We start from the raw sequence: 16,388 nt of genomic DNA, 5'->3' as shown, positions 1-16,388 counted from the left end.
TAATAATGAAACTGCAAATGGTGACTGGGATTCAAGGGCTGCATTTTCCTCCCCAGCACCAAGTCTTTTCTCAGGATGTTTCTCCTCTGAGCTGCTCCTTCCAACAGACCTATGGAGAACCAGTGCAGGTTCAGCTGAGCAGCTCAGCCTCACCAGGCTGCACATTTCCCAGGGAATTCCCAATTCCAGGATTTCTTCTCTTGAAAGCAAACAGCAAAGGACTGCTCCAAGGTGGGAACCCACAGCAAGGAAATGATGACCCAAAGGCAGCCAGGTAGGAACCCTTGGGAGAATGGAGGGCTGGGGCTGCATCCTGCTCCCTCAGCCCTTGGTGCTGTGATGTTTGCATCCTGCACTGGGGTTTCATGCTGGAAAAAAGCCCTTTTTTGCCTTTCCAACAAGGATAGTTTGGATAATTCCCTTTCACCATTGCCCTCCCCCTTTTCCTTTTCTCTTCTACTTGAAATTTCCTTAGAAATAGATGAGTAAATACCGTGTACATTTGTGTGGGAGCAGCGGTGGCTTGTGGTTTTATGATTTTCCCCCCAGCTGTGATTCATTGCTTTTTACATTTTTTAATCTATTCCCCACACCCCCTCCTGCTCTCCCTGTCTCTGTGCAGCCCAGCAGCTGTCGTTATCAGTGAAATGACTTGACATTATTTTGCTGTACTTTGTTTCTATTCATTGATTTGTTGAATGAAAACTATTTATCTGGCACTGACACGCGAGATTGGAGCCTTTCAAGAAGAGGCAACTCTGTGGTATAATTTTGCTCCGAAATGAGCAGAGTGAGAGCTCCGTGTTAAACCAGCCCTGGCCCTGTGGTGGAGGAGAAGCAGCAGCTGCACAGCCTGCAGAGGTAGTTTACAGGAAAAGCATCTTTCCTGCCCCTCCCTGGGCAGCACTGCTGGTTCTGGCTGGAGCCAAGTGGGGGGTTCTGTAGGGTGGGGTTGCTGGGAGGTGCAGTGGGGAGGCAGGTGCCTAAGGGGGCTCCAGGAGAGCCAGAGAGGGACCTTGGACAAGGGTGTGGAGTGACAGGACTTCCCACTGCCAGAGGGCAGGGTTAGATGGGATATGGAAAAGGAATCCTTCCCTGTGAGGGTGGGCAGGCCCTGGCACAGGTGCCCAGAGAAGCTGTGGCTGCCCCATCCCTGGGAGTGTCCCAGGCCAGGTTGGACAGGGCTTGGAGCAACCTGGGCTGGTGGGAGGTGTCCCTACCCATGGCAGGGGATGGACAAGATGAGCTTTAAGTTCCCTTCCAACCCACACAGTTTCTGATTCTGTGATTCTGTCTGGGTGCAGATGAGTCATTCCCCTTGGCATGATGAACACAGCACTGCTGGAGCAGAGTCCAGGCTTGCTCCTTTTCCTCCTGTCTTCACCCCCTGCAAGCTCATCCCTGCTTCAATATCAGGCATCCAACAACACTCACCCTCTGGGTCCCTCCTGGGACCCAATAAGGTTGAAGAGAGGGTTGCACATCTCCAAAAATAGGTGCCATTGGCCGCTGTGATTTTCGTTTAAAAACACGCCAGACCTGGGCACTGTCCCCTCAAATGCCAGAGCTGGTTCCCTGCCAGCATTGCTCAGAAAAATCCCACCTCCTTGGCTCCGTCAATACCATCGGCACAGCTTGAAGGACAGGTTTTGCCTGGGGAATACGCTCTTGTCTGAGGGATTCAGGATCCCTTTTTCCCACAGCGCCCTGGCTCCTTTCTTCCCGGCACAATCAGCCCTCTCGCCGCTTTTCTTGTCTTTTCTTCCACCGCTTTCCCACATTCTGTTCACACCTTCATGAATATTCAGAGGCCATTGGCCACATGAAGCTATTGAGAGCTCTTGTTAACACTCCTCCTAATGACATGCACCTTCAATGGAAAACAAAAACACAGATAAGAGCTTGTTAGCGCAGACCCTTGTTCCCCACCTAACAAGGTTTCCATTGACTCGGACACTTGTGGTGACACATTGCTTGCTCTCACTGTTGCCTCTTTTGATTTGCGACTGGCTTTTACCGAGGAGGTTTTTTTCCTTCTATTTTTCTCCTTCCTTCCCCCCCGCTTTTCTATATTTTTTATTGTGCAGTTTTAAGCTAATTAAGAGGAAGGTCAGGTCTGTGCGCACAATGGGGCTCCGCGGCGTGCGGCGCGCCCCGAGCCGGCCGCGGGCTCTGGGAAAGTTGTGCCGCGAGCGGCGCAGGAAGAGCCGCACTTGGGTCAAGAGGTGATTAAAGCTCGGCGAGGGGCTCTGAAAAGGGGCTCAGACCACCCGCCGCGTTTCCCAAGGGCTCCCCCGGCCCCAGCCTGGCTGGACATCCGCGGCGCCCAAAGCACCGTCCCCAAGGGCAGGACGGGGGGTGACTCTTCCAAAACACGACGAGGCTGTTCCCAGTGATGCTGCCCCCGATTTATGTCTGTGTACAGAGAACAGAGCCCCGCAGCCACATCCCCAGCGGCACGCACTGCCCCTGGGCTTTGACCTGGGCCAGGAATCCCATCCAGCTTCGGCAAATCTTTTTCCCTCCCCAGGCTGTGCTTTGCCTCCTCCCGCCAGGCCTTCATGAGCCGGGCCCACCCATTCGATACCAGGAGATGCCTGGCTTGTTGTTGGGGTTTTTGGCCACACCTCATTATTCCTGCTATTATTAGGCTCTCGCGGCGTTGTTTGTCATCTTGTCAAGGCCCCGGAGTTTCTATGGATACTGGTCCCCTAAGTGGCCGCGCTATCAATTAAGACAGCTCGGTGTCTGAACCCTTCCCGGGGACTTCGCGAAGATCCAGAGATAATTTCCCTGTAGTGCTCTGTTCCTCACGGAGCTGCATTTTCCGCAACTACCGCTCGGTCAGAGCTCAGAGTGTTCGGGTTTTCCAGGTCTCAAAGGCAGGATCCACCTCCTTGGCCAACAGAATCAGCAAGAGGATAATGGGGTTAATAATAAACCACCAGATAACATACATATGTTTATGGCAGGCTGTAACAAATAAGCAATAATGAGATAACCATCATAGTGAAGGAAGTAAAAGAACCAGTGAAAAAACCCTGCCATGGAATAAAAGGATATGTGCTTTATTTTGCTTCTCGGGGGAGGGAAAAGCTTCTTTTTTCCTTCTTCATGCTCAGCTTGAGGACAAACAACCGTGTAAAGCCAAGAGGATGGTGGGGGTTTCTACTGAGAATGAGACTGCTGAAAGTTTCCAAGCAGAGCAATCAAAACTTGTTTTCCTTATGGAAAGCACCGTAAGCAAGTGAAGTGAAATGCCCATCATTTCCAGTGGGAAAAGTGGGCAGAGGAAAATTGTGCTGGGTTGTTTGGGACTGGGAACAGGCTGAGCACACAAGGAATGGCACAGCAGTTTTTCACTCTCCTCTCACCATTCCTTGCACACCCAACATGTTTCCATGGACAAATTTGCTTTGGAAATTCTTTTGTGGGTATTTTGCCTCCACACCTGTACCAGCTCAGTTTTGCCCTCCCTGTGCAGGTGAGCAGGACAGGGACACATTGCTGGAGCTCCCCAGCTCTCAGACAGCTGCTTCAGTTTTCTATTCCCATCTGCAACCATAAAATGTAGATATTTAATTTCTCAGAACTGTCAGGAGGTTTGCAGCCTTTCAGCCAGAGAGGGGGTGAGTGCTGTTTGCATTTACTCTCTGGTGAGAATTAGTATCTGGGGGCAGGAGGCAGCAGGGAAAAAGGCTTTGATTTGGATTTGAGTTTTGGCTGGTGATTACAATTCTTTATATGCTCTAAACCAGTTTATCTCTCCCTAGGTGGACGTGTGCTGCCAGCAGTGCGATAATATCCATCGAGGGCCGCCCAGAGGTACAGGGAATAAACTCATCTGTTATTAGCTAATACAGGAAAGTGATTCGATATGGGTCTCAGAAGCTGGAGCAGATAAATAGGATGATAAATGTTGGCATTAGCAGACGTGACTGACTCCTCTGTCTCTGTGATTTGGTAGTGCCCAGTAATTAAATAGTTGGGGCCTAATGTATTTTAAACTAGAGCCGCAGCCTGTAAATCACGGAGATTATGCCCTTCCCCGCTGTGCGCGCTCGGGGCCGCAGGAATTCCCGCTCCGGTGCCGCAGCTGGCCACGGCTCCGCATGGGGATTGCAGCAGTGGGACGGGAAAGGCAGCACCGCCCCCGCTGCTGGGCCTGGGCTGTAAACCATCCCCAGAGCCCTCCCATCCCAGCAGGGCATCGTCTCCAGCCCCGGAAGGATCCCAGTCTTTCTTTCCATCCTTTCCATCTTGGGTTGTCTCACCTGTTCTGGCTGGAGCAGCTTCGTGTCCACATGGCATGTGCAAAGGCACCTGAAGTCACTGCAGACCCCAAACTGCTGGGGGCAAAACATCCCAGGGGGTGGTTTCCTTCCCAACCCTGCTCTGCTGCATCGGCCCCTTGGGCTGGTTTTGCTTTCAGGATTATTGTTTTCAGTGGTCCCAATTTCATTACTGTATATGCACAAAGGTTTGGTTTTCTTTGCAGCCAGATGTGCTAAATTAAAATGTTTTGTCTCTTGTTTGATATACTTTGCCCAAGAAGGAAACCCAACTCTTCCCAATACAGCCTGAAACTGTGGTGAACTCAAAGTGACTTTTTCCCTTTGTACAGAACTAATTTTGTTTCTCATCTTTTATTGGCCAGGGCTGACTCTTCTGCTGGAGGTTGGTTGTGTATTGCACAGGGTTTCTCCATTAGCAAAGGACAGATTTAAATGTTTCTGTGCCATTCAGCCATTTCATACCTTTTAATACCATTCCTGGATTAGCTCAGGCTTTCACTGGGAAATTTCTCTGTGACAACTGGCCACACATTCAGCAGACATGGCTTTACCACAGCCCTGCTGTGATGGCCCTGAAATGCTGTCTGGAACCATAGCTGGGATAAAACCTGTCCCCCACCCTTCCTGGATATGACTATTTTTAATAAAATCTATTTGTACCTCAAATCCTTTCCTCTTCCAAGCATTTTTTAATAAAACAAGTAATTCTGCTGTATCATTACAAGCTGAGGTCCCTGAGCTCTGCCTGCTGCTCTGCACAGAGCAGCCACGAGAAACTTCCCTCTGAGGGGAAGGATAAAGAGGAGTTCTCCTGTTTTAGATAAAATAGATGTTTCTTTACCCTTTTGATTAGCAGAAGCTGATGATTTTCACCCCACAGCCTAAGCAACCACTAATGTTGCTTTCAGCAAGATCAGCAGCAGTTTAATGACTGGTGAGCAGGAATTATTGGAGAGGAGCTGTGTTTGGAAAGCGTAAGGTACAACCTTCCCCACTGCGCTTCACAGGGAGTTAGATTGTCTGTAAATCAACCTGTGGCTTGTTTTTTCATGCACTGTTGCTGTTTTGCCTTCCAGATTGTTTTTAGCCTGTCTGTTCCAGGTACTGCTGCGAGACACAACCCACACAAACCCGAGGACTCCATGCTGGGAAGGGCTGTGTGTCATCTGCCATTGGAAGCCAAAGGACACGGGGACCTTCAGACTCTCCTGGCTCCCTGGTGGGCTGTGCCTGGGTTAAGGACCAACCCCCTTTTCCAGGTCCCACTGTAAGTGCCCTCTCTCCATGCTGTTGTGCTTCTCTGTGTCCATCCCTTGAACAGAGGCTGCTCCTTATGTTGCACAGGGGGCTGTGTGGGTGGGATACTCTGCAGGTTGTCCACAAAGCAAAGGGATAAAGTTTTACAAGCTGTTGCTGAGGGTTTGAATGAAGGAACAAGTTTGCTCGTAGCTGTTGGACCAGAGATGATGTTTGGGTATGAGCATGGAGCCATGGAAAAAAGATATTGGTCACTGTCGCTGTAGAGCTGCCCAACAGCGGCTGAAAGTATTTCCCATGATGGAACATCTCTGGAAGAAATTAAATCCCAGCCCTGGATGATGTAAAGTCCTAAAAGTTGGAGAAGAATGAAAATGCCCAAATCCTTGAAGTTGGAAGTTTAGGTTTCCTCCTGTCTGGTCCCCTCCTGCAGCTACCAGTGCCTTTGGTTGCTAAATGCTGAGAAGTTACTCAGGGGAGAGTAGTGTGTGGAAAGCAGTAGAAGCCACCTCATCTGACACAGAAGGGATTGGGATGTTGTTAGCCAGGTGAGGTGATAAGTGGAAAATGCAGCTGGATGTGGATGAACACAGAGTGATAATTGTGGCCAGCGAATGGGAAGAGGGTGGAAAACAGCAGGGGCACATCAAAGGTGGAACAGCCAGAGGGGAGACAGGATCGCTAAAAATCCTTGGAGTGGTGCAGGTAACACTGGATGAATGGCACACAGTAGCCCCAGCCCCTGCTGTCCATCAGCAAAGGGCTGGGAGGGCTGCAGAGGTTTCCCCTGCACACAGCCAGCCCAGGGGGCTGCAGCAAACGTGGCTGTGTCCCAGGAATTGCTCCTCACAGCACCTTTGCTCTGGGCCCTCTTTTAAAATAGAAATGATGGGTCATTACTGCAAATGTGCTGAGTTAATTCATTGGGTTTGTGTGTGTGGAGTGGCAAACAGGAAGGCAAAGAGGTCCAGGTTTGCCTGCAGCCATCTTTTATGGTCCAGGCAGCCAATTTTCTGTGTAACTGTAATAAATCACAGCGACAGACACACAGGATGGTGTTGTCTTTATGTAATTATTCCATAAATCGCCCCATTTTCTCCCCCAGAAAGCCCTCCCAGTCCATTCCCTTTCCTTTGCTGGAGGTTGGTATTCTGGACACAATACAACAAATGGATTTGAAGAAGTTACTTTGTAAGCACCGGGTAAAGAGAGGGAGCCCGCTGCTGTTTCTATCATGGGGCTGTTTGCTCCACAGGGTTTTGCAAAGCAAGGGAAACAACCTTACAGCTCAGGAAATCCTCCATGAGCTCCAGGACTGAAGGGAAAGCATCTCACTGCACAGTCAGTCCACACAGAGCTGGGCTGCCCAGGGACAGGGGCTCTCCTCCTCCTCCTCTCCTCTGTTCCTCCTCTCACAGGGCAGTGGGCTGGAGGTGCCTCCTTGCTCCCTGTGTTCAGCTTCCACGATGAATTTTGAACTCCCTCACGGTGGTGGCAAAGGGAAGCTTTGCATCTCCAAGTTGTCCCTGTGCAAGTGACATTTTAGGGCCCTTTGGCTTTGCAGCTGCTGCAGATGGTGCCCAGCAAAGTCACCTCACTGAGCAGCATCTTCCAAACCACCTCAGCTCCTTCCTGCCCAGATTTGCTTCCGACAGGCTTTTCATTCTCTTCTGATTCCTTTCCCATTCCCATTCCCTGGCTAACTACAGTTTCAGGCTGCTTAGCTGGCAGCACACAGAGCAGGGCAGGTTCTGCCTGCAAGGGGCCAGACAAACTGTGCTCCTGTGGGCACTCACAGCTTTGAAACCCCTCAATTTGTGTGTAGTGACACTTTGGGGACCTCTTGCCTTGGCTGCTGTTTTGATAACTGAGCTTTGTGTTTTCCCTCTCCTCCTGCCCTGTAGCAGATACTTTTTAAAAAATACAGCAAGTGGGAAGGAAAGAAAATAAGAAAAGACAATTTCCCAACAAGGATATAAAACTTCCATAAACTGGCTGTGTCACTAGAGACCCAAAGCTAATAAGTTGATCTTACAGATGTATAATAAACTCATTTATTAGGTTTTTTATTTTAAGAGTTGGTGGTATTAATTAGATTGATATGGCCCATAAATCATTTGATTTGGCTGAGCCCTCAGATACTTGTAATTTAGACTAATACAAGTGCATCTTAATTAATCTGATTAAATCCTGGGACAAGCAAGGCAGTATTTGGAGCATCCTGGAGTACATCACAGGGAAAAGGAGTGTTTTAAGGTAGAGCAGCTTCTTCATCAGGGGGCCAGGTCGGCTCAGCTGGTCAATCAAGGTACAAAGGTGGAGCTGCAGAAGATACAACAGAAAAAGCATCCACTCTGGCTCTGCCCTGAGGTCTGGCAGCTGGGCACAGCTCAGCACATCTTCAGGGCCAGGAGCAGCTGAACTTCACAAACTCATAGCAACCACTCTGGTTTTGGGGAGTCCTGATCATCTTTCATCCTTTGGCACCAATAAATGCTCAGAAGGTGAGTTTAAAGCATTGGTGAGCATAAAGCATGACTTCATCTCTTGTGTTGTCATTATCTTGGGGTTTTTTCTCCCTTCAGTGCTGCTGAGAAGAGATAACATTTCTTTCCAGGAGGGAACAATCCATTAATTGGTTCTTCCTTGCCCAGGGTGCCGGGTCCCCAACCAGGCACAAGCTGCCACGTTCCCTGGGCCACGAGCAGACCTGGACAGGGAACAGATAGGGCTGAGGTGGAGGTGAGTTGATGTGTCCCATCCAAGACATGCCTGCTCTCCTGTTTCCTTCCCATCTGCAGTATTTCCCCTTGGTGATGTTTTTGGATACTGGATGGTGGTAGTGGAGAGTTCATTGTGGGTTTCCTGCACAGAGAGAGGATGGAATGCCCCTCCCATGGGATACATTGCAGGGTGTTCTCACAGGGGTGCACCCATCTGTTTCCCAGCCTTGAGGGTTCAAAACCCTTTTCCAGGTGGATAACACCAGCTAGTGGACTGGTGTTTCCATCTAGTTTTTTCCATAGTGCTGTGGGCTGACAGCTCCCAGGATTGTTTCCTGTCTGCACAGCCCAGACAGCTGCTGTGTAGCCTTCTCCCCATGCTTTTGCTAATTTGCCTTAATCCCAAGTTTAAGTGAGCTCCTCTGCGGATAAGAGTGGAATTGAGATCCTGTGGTCTGCCCTAGCCTTGGTTTCTCTGTTGCCCACAAGCTGTCCATGTGGGACAAGCCTGGTGTTTGCACCAGCTCCCCAGAACCCACATGAAAACCCTTTCCAAGGATACCATACCAAGGTATGTTCAGCAGCAAAGCATCAGCCCAGGGCTCGTGTAGCCACAGGTTGTTTCCATTGGAGAATGGACGCCATAAAATATGTTTTCTTTAAAAGCAGGAGATAATACTATTACAGCAGTTGGATTAATCTAATATTCTCCTTCGTCTTCAAAAGAGAATTGCCTAAATAGCCAGAGAGAGGCACATTTTATGAGTCCTTCTTAAGGGTATCAATCAAACCTTCCAAGAAAGGCACTGATGCCCTTTTGCTCGCGAGAGGGAAATCGGATTCCCCGCGGCTTTGCTCCCAGCCTGCTGCACCTTCCCGTGTAATCGCTGCCTCAACTGCTCTGGCCATCAGTTTCTGCCACTGGTCCAGAGGAAAAACCCACATGGAGGAAACCTGTAAGAAGAGAAGGAAAACAGCCCAATTAAAGGCAATGATCTCTTAGCTCTCTGACCTCTCTCCTGCCCGGATGAGGCAGATGTAAAACAATACCTTTATTTGTGCAAGTTTTAATTGGATAGTTCAAAGGAAGCAGCGGAGGCTCTTTTGATGTCTTGGTGAGTATGAATGCCACGTTGCAACGGTGCCTGCTGGCCACGGCAGTGACCTCTGGTGTTAATTAGTGTTTATCTGAAATCGAATTAGCTCACAATTGGGAGAAAGCAGAGCGAAAACCGGGGGATAAGCTGAGATTTGTGCGGTTCTCAATTAGAGGTAAAAGCAGGTCTGCTGGAGCTGACGTTAAAATAACTCTGAGAACATTATGTTTTTGCTTTGTTTTTCTAACACTCTTGGTCAGGTGGTCCCATTTCTCTTCCTAATACCCCGTGCTGCCTTCATCTTTGCTGAGTCTGCTGGTCTGCGCTGCTCATTGGAACCTAAACCATAAACCAACACCACACAATGCTGCATTATTTATAGCAGACCGAAGGCTGCAGGGCTGACAATAGTGCAAAGCTTCTCTTTCTTGTGGTCAGTAATCCATAAATAAATACATCATCTATTTAGGTTTGCAGAACTGTCTGATGGATGGGAATAGCCTGCATTATACAATGAGGGCACCGAGGACACTGTGAAAGCCACCACCTGCTTTGGGGGCAAACTGGCCATTTCTGAGTGCCAGCAGGAGAACTCGTGGGGGTGCAAGAGCTGCACAGGGACCTTCCTGGTGCTCATCTCTGGGGCTCTCTGGAAGTAAAACACAATAGGGTTCAGAAATGCATAAATACATCAGGTTCTCTCCGTGAAATATTAGCAACGACAGAATTTTGCAGCTAAAACTCTCTCAAGAGGCAGCCATACGGTCCCAGTTTCTGAATAGAGAATAGGCAGGGTTATGGAAGTCAAATATCTGTCCACCATGAGCATCTGCAGGCCTTCAGCATGTTGGACTGGATGAAATCCCATCCTCAGATCAGATCCAGATCCCAAAGTTTCCAAAGTGCAGGAGTGGTTTTATTCCAACCTTGCTTTTCCCTACTAAGCCTGTTCCAAGCTGGGCTTTGCTGCTTTGCACCCGCAGTGAGCTCAGGGGGGTGGGACAAGGCCCCCCCAAATATCCCATTGACTCCGTGTCCTTGGGCACACAGCGTTTTATTTTCTGGGATTAGCCACAAGAGGGTGGCATGAGGATGTGCACCAGGCAGCAGCCTCCCTGCTTCACTGCATGGCATTTTATAGCCAGCTCTGCAGATCCAATAAAACTTCAGAACAGATCCTTGTTTTTGGCACATGGACTCATTTCCCACTACAAAGGAGCCTGATGGGTGTTTGTGATGGCAGCCCTGACTGAGCACTGTTCCTCCATGTTACAGTGCTCCTTACCCTAAGCCCAGCCTTGGTTAGGAGGTACCAGAGCAATGCATAAAATTTAGACTATTTGTGGATCCAAACTTTTATTGGTCCTTGGTAACTGCTGTAGAGAGAAGTCCACAGATGTTGTTTATGAGCAAATATTACTTTTCATAGTCCTGCATGTTTACAAGACAGTGAAGTTCCACACGACTGCTCTGTAACACGTTGGGATGGTTCTAGTAGAGTTTTATTTGGTTGTAGCTGATGGTGAACAAGCCCATAAATAAATACACACAAAAATACTCAGGGAGACTGACTGAATTGGAGCAGATTCATTTCATTTCACCTAAACTCTACCCAGCCTGGGTTGCCTTGGCATGTTTTTTTCTGAATCAGACCATCAGTAACCCAACCCAAGTCACTCATCTTGAATAATCACAGAATCAAAGAATGGTTTGGGTTGGAAGGGACCTTAAAGATCATCTCATTCCAAGCCCTGCCATGGGCAGGGACACCTCCCACCAGCCCAGGTTGCTCCAAGCCCCATCCAACCCGGCCTTGGACACTTCCAGGGCTGGGACAGCCACAGCTCCTCTGCCCAACCTGTGCCAGAACCACACCACCCTCACAGGGAAGAACTTTTTCCTGATATCTAATCCAAACCTACTCTCAGTTGGAAGCCATTCCCTTGTCTTGACATTTCATGCTCTTGTAAAAAGTCCCTCTCCACCTTCCTTGTATGTTCCCTTCAGCATCAGCCGATGTGTCTCTGTGTAAGGCAAATTCACATTTGATTTTGCAAAGCCTGATCAGGGTGACAAGTCCCAAGAAGAGCAAGGAACAGGGCACTGGGACATCCAGGTAACAATGTAAATCAAGGAGACAAAACCCTACATTCCTGGTTTGGTGTGCAAAGCTTTGGAAATGCTGAAACTTTTTTACCTTACTTAGACACGACAATTTCCATGTGCAGGCAGGGAGTGATGTTGGTGTGCAGAATCCACCCTACTCTCACTCCTGCTCCACAGCCTGGCACTCTCTACATCAGAACTCCCCCATCCTGGATCCAGGCAGGTTTCTGCAGGGTTTGAGTCTCTGCTTCCCTGTGGCTCTGGCTGTAGGACCAGGCCCTTTTGCCATGAACAAATTTTAAATACAAGCTTCCGAATCTCATTACGTGCTGCCTTTTCCTCTTCCATTCATTTTCCTCCTAACAATGCACCTGCCAATATCTGCCCCTGAGCTCCATTTTAAGCAGCGTTTTCCATAGTTAATGTCACACTCTTGCTCCCAATCCATCTTTGGCAACTGCTGACTGCCTGCAGCAGGACCAGAGGAAGAGGGAAAGCCCTCCCTGGGTATAACAATAACACAACACCCATTCCTGGAAGAATGATGAGATAGGCTGTGTCATAAATATTTATAAGAGCAAGCATAATGAAATGGATGTGTAGGATGCTGAGTCTCCCTTAGGGTTTGGTCATCACATGTTTTTTTCCTCTCTTCTTTCTTCCCTGTGATACAGAATTGTCCTGATGTCCCTGGGTTGTCGAGCAAATTGCTCATTGTGTTGCTCACTTACACAATGCATGTTATTATGTGCAACCAGCTGCTCCTGTTTGGCATTGCTGGCGCATACGGAGCAGGAGGCGACCCTCACTTTCCTCGTCTGGGAGTCGGCGTTCCCTCCAGTGCCAACGTCGCTGCCAGACCAGTAGAAGTCTGGGAACAAAGCAAGTCCTGGTGGTAAAGGTCCCTGGGAGACTCCTTTTCTGGGAACACCAAGTTTTGCAATGAGTTTGAGCTGATCCAGCCCTGTGCTGCTGTCGAAATCTTCCTCGTGTCTCTGTATATTCCCACTGCTTTCCTTGTGTTGGCACCAACTCCTGGGTGCTTGCACAGGGAGCTGGAGCAGGGGACTGATTTTGTCGTTTTTGTTGTGCCCAATTAAGTTTTCAGCACCATCCTTTCCTCTGTCCAGCTCCAGGCTCATTCAAGCACTAACGCCGCCACAAAGGCAAGAGCAGCCAACTCTTCTGGTAATTAGAGCAGCTTAAATCAGTCATAAAATGTCAACCTCAGCGTTGCAACCCTGTCTGGAGTCAGGGATGGTCAGAAGCCAGAGCAGGGCTGCATTTGAGACTGGGAAGTTTAATCCTGCTTGGGAAAGAAAGTACCTAAGCTGTGAATCTTCTGGCTCCTCACTGCTTTCTCTCTGAAACTGCTTTCCCCTTGTTGTTCAGGTTTCTTTTATTTTAGGGGGTCTTTTTTTTTAGCCAGCCTTGGGTTTTACCTGCATTTGTTTAGTATCTTGCACAATGAGATCCACATGTTCTGAATCCTACATGGAAGAGGACATGGGCTGCTTAGTGGGGGTTTGGATTCAGAACCTGGAGAAATTCTGGTTCAGATCTCTCTGTAACAGGGGCTCCCAGGCCTCTTGCTCTACACCAACCTTCCAAAAGCATGGATACCCCCTTGGCTACAGGCTGGCTGAATGGGAAAATCCTAAAAATCAGGTTTTTAGCCCTTAAAATGGGACTTTACACCCTAAAAATGCATCTTTGGATGTTCAAAATGCCTGCTGAGCTAAATAAATGTACAGTAGCTTTTGCTGTATTTCCCTAGCTAGCTGTTATTCCTGGGATCTCAAGCAAACAGAGATGTGTACAATATACTGTCCATACACCTGACTCACCAAAAAATTTTTGGAGCACAGAAATAGTGTCTCTTGAAGGGGGAACAAAAGGCTGAACTACAAACACCTGCCACTTACTGCTGCCGCTCTGCCCATCACACTTTCTTCTCTCAAAGTATCAGAGGTTTGCAGCTATTGAAAGGTAGAAAGAAACTGCTCATCCACAGGAGTGGGAACACTGAGGAGTCTACAGCACATAAATGCTGTAAGTATTGGGGCAGAAATGCCATTATCCAGGGAAGGAATGTCCCTTCTGTTGGCTGTCACTTTGTTCTTTACAGACTGAGCCAGGGAGTTTTCCAATCCTTCCCAAATATCCAGGCTCTCCCTCCTCTGCAGGTGGCACAGGGAGTCATTTCACCTCTGTGAGCAGAGGGTGGGACGAGGGAGGTGTTGCTCCTGTGAGCACAGGTGTTGTCAGTGTGAAGGAGCTGCTGCTCCGGGTGAAAGCTGCTGCTTTCTCAGTTCAGGGACTGTTTGCCAAGTTGTCTTTTTTCCTTTTCCTCAGGGGCAGATTTCAAGGAATGTATGTTGCAAGCTTAGGTTTGTCAAAATGCTGGTTTCATTCCTGTTACCACAGACATGCAGGAAGACAGAGAGGTGCCAAGGAGGAATCAAGTGACACTAGTGCCAGTCAGAGAGCTAAGGCAGGAGTTAGACCCGAGTCTTTCAAATCTGGTGGCTGCTTCTAACCCCGACCTGCTGACACAGAGCTGGATCAATGCCTTAACTCAGGCAGCTGCCCTTAGAGTGGGCAGCATCTTGCAGACCACTAGCAATTTTCATTATTTATATTACACCAGGCTTGCCTGACTGCAAGGTAGAGTCTTCCTTGCTTAAAGGGAGAGAGAAATGTCTGGGATTTGAGGAAAAAGGGGCAGGGGTGTGTCTGAAAGAAATGAGATATTCCTCTCCAGCCTACTTAAAGCAATTTCAGAGCAGCCTTAAAACCACCTCACACAGAAAGGAGCAACTGGGAAAGACCCAGAGAGAAGGGAAGGTTTGTGGATGTTGTTAATCTTTTCCCTCACACAGGAGTAGGGAAGCAGGGAATGTGGATATTACTATCCCCTTCTTTCCACAGGGAGGTGAGCATGTGGATGGTGCAGGACTGGGCTCAGTGGATTTCCTGTGGCCTTATTACCGTCCTTCCAGGGAGGTGTGCCGTGAGTGTCCCCCTGATGCTGGGCAAAGCCCCCTGTGCATCTGCCCAGAATGGGGGGCTGTTGCCTCCCAGGGCTTGTCTGTGCTGACAGTGCCAAGTGTGGATTTACAGTTGCATCACTCACATTCATGGGAAACCTGCTTCCCTCCATGCAGCCTTTCTGGTTTCATTTAAGTTTTTATAGCTCATTATACAAGCTAATAAATAGAAGGGGCTGCATTGAAAAGGGTTCTTTTTTCATAGCTGGAGCCCTCTCTGCGTTCCACACCGCTGTGATAAAACCCCTCGGTGTGCGGGGCAGCTTCATCTCCTTTCGGAGTGCAAAGCACATCTGCTCCAAATGTGCTGCCCTTGTGTTTGGGGCCAGGTGCCAAAAGCAGGTGTCGGTGTCACTCACGCTCAGGACCAAACCCGCACCTTTACAGAGGTGCGGGGGGAGTGCGTGCTGGGACACACTTCGGGCTCCCTGCTCATGTCGCTGCCCCTGGAACGAGCTGTGCTGGCGGCGGCTCCGCCCGGGGGCTGCGGACACGCCACACCGCCTGTTCCACCGCTTTGTGTGCACAGATAGCGGAGCCGCACAGCTGGGCTGGGACGGGCAGGGAGCGCTGCACACCTGGGGGAGCCGTGCCTGGAAACCGAGCCCCGGCACCGCGATGGCTCTGCGGCCACCGGTGGCCCTTTCTCGCCACGTCCCTCTCTCAGCGGTGTCACCTCCCCTGTGGTGTCCCTTTCCCAGCGGTGTCACCTCCCCGCCAGTGTCCCTTTCCCATCGCTGTCCCTCTCCTAGCGGTGTCCCTTTCCCATCCCTGTCCCCTCCCCAGCGCTGTTCCCTCAGTGTCCCATCCCCTCCGCGCCCGGCCTGGCGCTCAGCGCGGGTCGCTCTGGCAGCGCCTGAGGCAGCGCCGTGAGGTCAGCGCAGTGCCTCCCGCTCTCCCCCGTGGCCAAACCGGGAAAAAGCTAAACACATCGAGGGAAGTATTAATTTAAAAACCCCACATAAATTGCCACAAGCGCTCGCGGAGCCGCCGGCGGGCGGAGCAGCCCCGCACCTGCCGAGCGAGCTGAGGGAGCGGCCCCGCCTCAGGCGCCCCGGGCAGCGCCCTGAGGGCAGCGCGGTGCCCCCCGCGCTCCTCCGTGGCCAAATTGGGGAAAAACTAAAGACATCGAAGGAAATATTAATTAAAAAACCCCACATAAATTGCAACGAATGCTTGCGGAGCAGCCCCGCACCTGCCGAAGCCCTGAGGGAGCGGCCCCGCTGAGGCGCCCCGGGCAGCGCCCTGAGGGCAGCGCAGCGGCTGCGGGCTCTGCGCGTCCAACCGCGGCCAAACCGCCAAAAAACTACAAGAGATGTCGGTGTGAGAAAAATTAAATCCGCCCCATAAAACGCTATAAACGTTTGCGGCTGGCGGAGCCGCAGGCGGGCGGGGGAGCCCCGCACCTGCCGTCCCTCCCCTCAGAGAGCGGCGCCGCTCCCGGCCGCGCTGGCGGCACAACCTGTTGGTGCGGCGGCGGGAGGAGCCGCTCGGAGCCGCTCGGAGGGGCGGCCGGGCCCGGGCAGAGGCGGAGCAGCCGCGCCGGGGCCGCCCCCGGCAGCGGGGCCCGCGGGCAGGGGCCGGGGCCGGGGCTGGGCAGGGGCCGGGGCTGGGCTGGGGCCGCGCCGGGCCGGGCCGGGGCGCTCGCACAAGATGGCGGTGGGGCGGCGGGAGAGCGCGCTCCCCTCATAGATGCGGCCGCGGCCGCCCCTGCTCCCGGCGCCCGGCGGGGCTTACATGGCGCTGGAGGACCTGCTGCTTTGTCTCTGCTTCTCCGCCCTCGCCGTCCTGGCCGCGCAAGGTGGGTGAGCAGGGCAAGGAGGGAGGGAGGGGAGGAAGGGGTCGGTGCCCCCCGGCCCT

At 50.9% G+C, this 16,388-nt stretch overlaps 1 protein-coding gene across 2 annotated transcripts in view; it reads left to right on the top strand.

The window, feature by feature from the left end:
- Positions 1–16,155: 16,155 nt before the first annotated feature.
- IGDCC4 (immunoglobulin superfamily DCC subclass member 4) overlaps positions 16,156–16,388 on the top strand; it is an 89,746-nt gene continuing 89,513 nt past the window's right edge. For both annotated transcript variants that reach the window (XM_071568624.1, XM_071568623.1), the window contains exon 1: positions 16,156–16,329. In XM_071568624.1, the coding sequence (XP_071424725.1) occupies positions 16,221–16,329 (109 nt within the window). In that variant the 5' untranslated portion in view covers positions 16,156–16,220. The remainder of the gene's footprint in view (positions 16,330–16,388) is intronic.

Source organism: Pithys albifrons, chromosome 13 (genome assembly GCF_047495875.1).
Source record: "Pithys albifrons albifrons isolate INPA30051 chromosome 13, PitAlb_v1, whole genome shotgun sequence".
NCBI lineage: Eukaryota > Metazoa > Chordata > Aves > Passeriformes > Thamnophilidae > Pithys > Pithys albifrons.
The sequence above is the reverse complement of the archived record's forward strand: the minus strand, read 5'-3'. Positions and strand labels throughout refer to the sequence as shown.